The sequence below is a fragment of the Macadamia integrifolia genome, chromosome 11 (genome assembly GCF_013358625.1).
Source record: "Macadamia integrifolia cultivar HAES 741 chromosome 11, SCU_Mint_v3, whole genome shotgun sequence".
Taxonomy (NCBI): Eukaryota; Viridiplantae; Streptophyta; class Magnoliopsida; order Proteales; family Proteaceae; genus Macadamia; species Macadamia integrifolia.
In genome coordinates this window covers 1,746,089-1,752,188 of record NC_056567.1, presented here as the reverse complement: position 1 = coordinate 1,752,188, position 6,100 = coordinate 1,746,089, and the positions used below count along the sequence as shown (strand labels likewise).

General features: G+C 41.0%; 1 protein-coding gene across 1 annotated transcript; it reads right to left on the bottom strand.

Annotated features, from left to right (window-relative positions):
- Nucleotides 1–1,762: 1,762 nt before the first annotated feature.
- On the bottom strand, nucleotides 1,763–4,330 carry LOC122093551 (AB hydrolase superfamily protein YfhM-like). The gene is made up of 3 exons (XM_042663906.1): nucleotides 3,903–4,330; nucleotides 2,604–2,771; nucleotides 1,763–2,528 (listed from the first exon to the last, which is right to left on the bottom strand). The coding sequence occupies exons 1-3, from the start codon at nucleotides 4,185–4,187 to the stop codon at nucleotides 2,040–2,042; spliced, it is 942 nt and encodes a 313-aa protein (XP_042519840.1). The 5' UTR covers nucleotides 4,188–4,330; the 3' UTR covers nucleotides 1,763–2,039.
- Nucleotides 4,331–6,100: the final 1,770 nt, after the last annotated feature.

Here is a 6,100-nt window from a genome sequence, read left to right as displayed (position 1 = left end):
TTTTTTTCTTTTTTGGGGAGGGGTGGGGGTGGTGGTGTTGTGTCATCACCAGCTACGTTAATGATGTAACCCCACTAATTAACATTTGCATTATAGATATGGGTATGTACTTGCCCTGCACCAGCAACTAGCAGGAGTGCAATAAGACCTACCTCTGAATCATGGAAATGGTCCCCATTGGTGATGGGCCACCTTTCCTAATATGGCATTGCACTAAACCCCAAAAATTCATATTTATTATATAAGTCTTGGGCCTCTTGGCCACCAGAGAAAAGACTTGGGAAATTGGAACGTTCGCAGCTGCCATAATGGACTGATGCAGGTTTGCAGTGATGGCCATATGCATAATGGGTCACTCCTTCCTCCCCACTCCCCATCCCTTCTTGGGTTTCTCCTCTATTTATATGGCCTCTCAATCGTTTGAGGAGAACACAGAACCAGTAATACCTTATAGAGATTCTCTTCATCAAGACCAATCTCTCCCTCTAGGCATCTCCTTTGGTTTGATGGGATGAAGAGAAAAGGTATGTGATCTTCAGGTTGATCGATTCTCTTCAGTTCTTTGCATGTGGTCTCTCCATTGAAGATCACATACCTTTTCTCTTCTTCCCATCAAATTACGGTCCCAATCTTGTTAACAATTCATCAGCTTCCCATTCAAAAGGTTATCATAAGCTGCCCTTCTGTACAATATTTTGTTTATTTTTAATTTTTATTCCTATTTTAATTCTTATTTATCTATACTTGCTAGTTTTTTTTTTTTTTTTGTAATTTATACATGTTAGTTGTTACTATGATCAGAATGTATAGCTCCTCGCTCCAACCTTCCTCCTCAGTCACCACCTCTCCCCGTGAGCCCAACCCACCTCAGCCCCATCTCCTATTCTTCCTCCCAAGTCCGCGCTTTTCATCCTCCACTCTGTCCCGCAAGCCTGCCCTCTGCAACCAACTCTGACCACAGCCCACCTTGCCCTTCCCTGCCGCTTAACCCTCTTATGCACAACCCTTGTCCCCTCTCAGAGGAGGAATTGTGGGAGACGTAGAAATCCGAGGCTTGTTGCAAATCCTTGACGTAATTGAGGAATTCCTTGTTTCGCATCGGCTCCCGTCGAAGAGAGAGGTGACTTTGGCGACAGTGGAGGAATCCCAGTTGGTGATATGATGGATTGGGCTTGTTCCACGTTCTCATCCATCATGCGAAGAAGATGGTTCTCAACCCTTTGTGGGATGTGAATGATCTCTTAATCTTTCTGATGGTAAGAGTTTCTGGTGAATTCTTATTCAAGGGAGATAAGGTTTGGGAGTTCGATGGAGAGCTGAGAAGTAGACGGTAATGTGTTTGGAGAATGAGAAGCGATGTATCGTTGTGGAGCTTTAAATAGAGAGAAATTGGGAGCCTCAGTTTCAATTCCCAGTTGGGAAGATGGGATGTGCCGGCAACAGGGGTGGCGGCAGGGGCGGGGACTGGGGATGAGGAGTAAAAGAGCCGACATTCCGTGTGTTAGAGCAAATACGAAGAAAATCAAAACATATATTGCACAATACTGAAATTCAATGAGGTTCACATACAGATGAGGTGTGCTAGGTTCAACAAAGAAAAAGATGATTCATTATGTAAGAAAGGATGTCACAGTAGACATCAATCAAGAAAATTCACCTAAAAACCCGAACACGAAAACCCCTAAAATTACAATGCTTAATCAACAAAACGATCGTATATTATATAATCCCCCAATCGTGGGTCAATCGGGTCGAACTATCATAGATCTTAGAAAAAAATCTTATTCGGATCATCACCAAAATATATTGAAACAGATCATTATTCAAAACGGATCAAGAATTCTGAGACAAACTTTAACACCTTCCCTTACACCTCTCCACTCCTTCCTTATTCCAATGTAAATACGATTTTAGAATTAACTTTATTTTTGGTTTAATTACAAAATGGTTGAGAATGGACCCAAAATTTACACAAGGCTAATACAAAGTGATGAACCAGGAAGGATTATCTTCAACAGAGATAGTGATCACCCAGGACTTTAGCAAGTATGCTTGCTGAGGAAAGTTAAAATGAGCTGATTCACCTGCTCTGGAAATTGCTCCTGAACGAAATGTGTTCCTTCAGGCAAGAATGTGATCTCCAAATTAGGGACAAAGTAATCTTTCACCTTTCCACTCATCACATAGTCCTCCATTCCTGGGACTTTGAGGGAATAGTCCTTTCCCCCCATGATCAGCTGTGCTGGTGCTTTAACTCTTGGATCACTCAAGTTCATGTCCTCTTGCAATGTCCTATATGGGACTTGCAATGCAGTACTGAATCCAGATTTTTCATATAATGTTGCATAAACTGCAAGATCTTCCTCAGTGAACCAGGGTGGCAGAGGAGAAGATGGATCCACCAAGTCCATGATCTCTTGATTCTCATCAGCTATTGGTAGTTTGCTTCCTGAGAAAAGAATGTAGATGTTTCGCACCACCGTCTTAACATCGAATCGACCAAAATCTGCTTCAGCTTTTCCAGGTTCCTAAAATGTAGAACACAATTGGTTCTGATCACTTAATGGAGAAAGTAAATGGGGAGAATGAAAATGAAATGTTACCTGCCATCTCAAAACATAGAAGCCTTCAGGAAGCTGGGTAAATAATGAAGATGCTGGAGAGGGAACATATGGTACACCCAGTGTTACCACTCCTGAGACTCTCTCTGGGAAGAGAACTGCAAACAAATTGGCAGCAGGGGCTCCAAAATCTTTCCCAATGAGGAAAGCCTGGCATCAAAGTTTAGATAAATTAATTGCATATCAATTAGATTTCTTTTGAATTGAATTTCAAGCAATATAAAAACAATAGAACACTAATGTATAGTTCAAAAACAACATGACAGTCCACAACTAATGTGTGCAGTAAATCTGTTGATGTAGGTGAAAGCTGACCAGATTCAGACTATTTTTCACTGTTGATGATTCTCTTGAGGTTAGTCTGGTGATCTACACAGCTAGCTGGACTATCTCAGTGTAAATTTCCATCTCAAAAGTCCAATTTAATAAGAGGAGGTGTTCACATCACATGTATATGACGGAAGGGATTTTTCCACTAAGAATCAATGTGGGAGTGGGACTAACACTCCCCCTCACATGAACTGACTCACCTTACATGTGGACATAACTAAAAAGGGGAGGAGAGGACTGAACCCAATGGAACCAGATAGAATCCGGTATCATCGATTCTTAGTGGTAAAATTTCTTTTCCATCTCAAAAAACGTATCTGATAAGAGCAGGTGTTCACAAGTATAAGAGGAGGTGTTTACAGGTGCTCATCCTTATTGATGAAATGAACTGGAAGCTAAGTAGTTGGAAGAGCTAGCAGACAATGATGAACAATCAGATTCAGACTATGTTTCACTGTTGATGATTCTCTTGAGGTTAGTATAGTGATATACACATAGCTAGCTTGAGTATCTCATTGTAAATTTTTATCTTAAAAGACCGATTTGATTAGAGGAGGTGTTCACAATCACCTCACACCTGGACATAACTAGAAAGGGGAGGAGTGGACAGAACAAGACGGAGCCCCACTATGATGTAATCAATTCTTTGTGGAACCGAACGGAATCAGAAAAACCCGCTTTGATATCATTGATTCTTTGTGAAAAATCCCTTTTCTATCTCAAAAGACCAATCTAATAAAAAGAAGTGTTCACAAGTTTATGAGGAAAGGGATTGTCCCACTAAGAATCTACGAGGGAGTGGAGGGACTACTAGACTAACACTCAGAACAGAGCAAAAATTGTGTTCCAAGTACTCGTTCAACTCTCTTTATTTCACCCCCTCAGTTCCACTTCTGATCCTACATTAATTCTAGAAAGCAGAGAGAGAGAGAGAGAGAGAGAGAGAGAGACCTTGGGAATGGAGAAGGAGTCGAGAATGACAAGGAGATCATCAAGGAGGTCTTTGAATGAGGCCTTCTCTGGTTCATGGGGCTGTTGTGAGAGGCCGTAGCCTCTGAAATCAGGTGCTAGTGCCCTGAATCCGGCATTGGCAATGGCGATCATCTGATGCCGCCATGAATACCAAATCTCCGGGAACCCATGCAAGAACACCACCACTGACGCCCCTGTTCCTATCTCGGCTACATGAAGCTTCAGACCTCTTACATCAATGTATTTGTGCTCTATCTGATCCATTTTTAGAGTCTTCCACTATTTTCCAGCAATCAAAACTAGCAAAAAAGACAGAAAGAGGGAGACACACCAACACTGGTGAGTGGTGACTGAAACTTCCTCCCTTTTAAAGACAACAAATATGTCGCTTTAACTCTTTACCAAGATTTCTTATTTTAGTTAATCTTTAGCAAAGACCCGGCTAATCAAACTCCACTTGGATGGCTAGAGACAAACTTGTCATAGCATCATGGCATATGCTTATGTAAGAGCTGAATTGAGCTCTCTTGTCCAGGGGTGCAAGTTTGACTTTGTGGGCCCAAACTCTTCATGGCCTGTGTCTTAATTCCGAGGAGGCTTGGGCTAAGATATCTTGGGCTTAAGGGTGGGTCAGGATTGTAAAATTTTGGCCCTGAATTAGGATCGAGTCGGGTCAAGGTTGAGGCCTTGGGTTGAATTTGGCCCAGTCCAACCCTGTTTTAAGTTATTCTATAAAATAATAATTGCATACTTAGATGAGAATGCAAATAATTGAATATACAGCTGAAATTTGACATGTGATCAATCTAGACCATTTCTTAGATATCTAACTGCCATAATTACCACATCACTCTTGTGAAATAGACTTTTATGGATTGATATTTGATAACCACCAAAACTTTCACAAAAAAAAGGAAATAAAGACTTGGGAGGGGACCATTGCCAGGCATTATGGTGCAGGGGCCAATGAGAGTGCATGTGGGGGCATTCAATAGGATGTGGGATTTTTATTTCATAGGGAGTAGGCCAGTCGTTTCACCCTTCCAATGTTTAGGCATAAGCTCCACACAACTTGATAGCCTTCTTTTTCCCTAATAATACTTTTAACTTCCCTTTTTCAATCCCTAAGAACCACATTCCCTCTCCCTTTCCTCCCTACCCAAGGTGTATACAAAGGCCAAAACTAATCATTTAGTAGCAAATCTTGAAAACCCAAAATGTTCTCTTATTTAAACAATCGGAGATGGTTTCCTATGATGACCGCATTCCACTCTTTGGTTCTTTAGAATGTGTGAGTCTGAAGCTATATGCTGCTGTACACATGGTTATCATTTTTCAGTAAATTCACTTTCAACCGAAAAAAAAATGTAATAAGTAATCTACAAGCCTCACCAATAAAGGCATGGAGAATGATATCATCCATATGAGATACACATAGTCAAAATATGAGAGAAAGTATCTGTGTGAGCTCCACTATTATTATGTGAGAGAGGTATATTGAAATCTGAACAAAGGCGATGTAAGCTTCCTTTACCCTTAAACAAAATGATGAATACATAAATAAGGGGTAATATTTTGTCTCTATGCCTAGTGCAACAATTTACTTACATTTTAACCCTCATAAATATTTCTGTTGAGTTATAATGGAGGGACAGTTCTTGTAAATTCATTTTAGTAATCAAGGCATCAAATCCCTTTCCCTTTCCCATTCCTCTTCAGCTCCGGTTTCCTGTCTCGTCTCTCCCTTCATTCCCCCTCTCCTCTGGTTCACACCGTCTCCCCTCCCCTACCATCTGATTTACCTACCCATCTCAAAAAACCAGGAACACTACTTCCCGAGTAAACCAAACCACTCACCATGTCTTCCTCCTCCAACAGTCTTTCTCCATCCTTCCGCAAGACCTCTTCAAACTCAGGTTACAGCCTCACCTTTGTCCAGTCTAACTCCACCTCTACTAATGACCGATACTGTGGCCTCTTCTCCAATACCACCAAACCTCTCGTTTGCTTCTTATGCTTGTTTCTTCTCTCCCCTTTTTTTGGGATAGGTGTAATTATTTTCCACCCCCTTCTCTTGATGTACCCCTATTTTTTTTTTCCTATGGTTAAGTGCTCCCCCTATTTGACTTGCCCTTGTGGCATGAGGTTTTTTTTTTTTTTTTTTTTTTTTTTTTTTT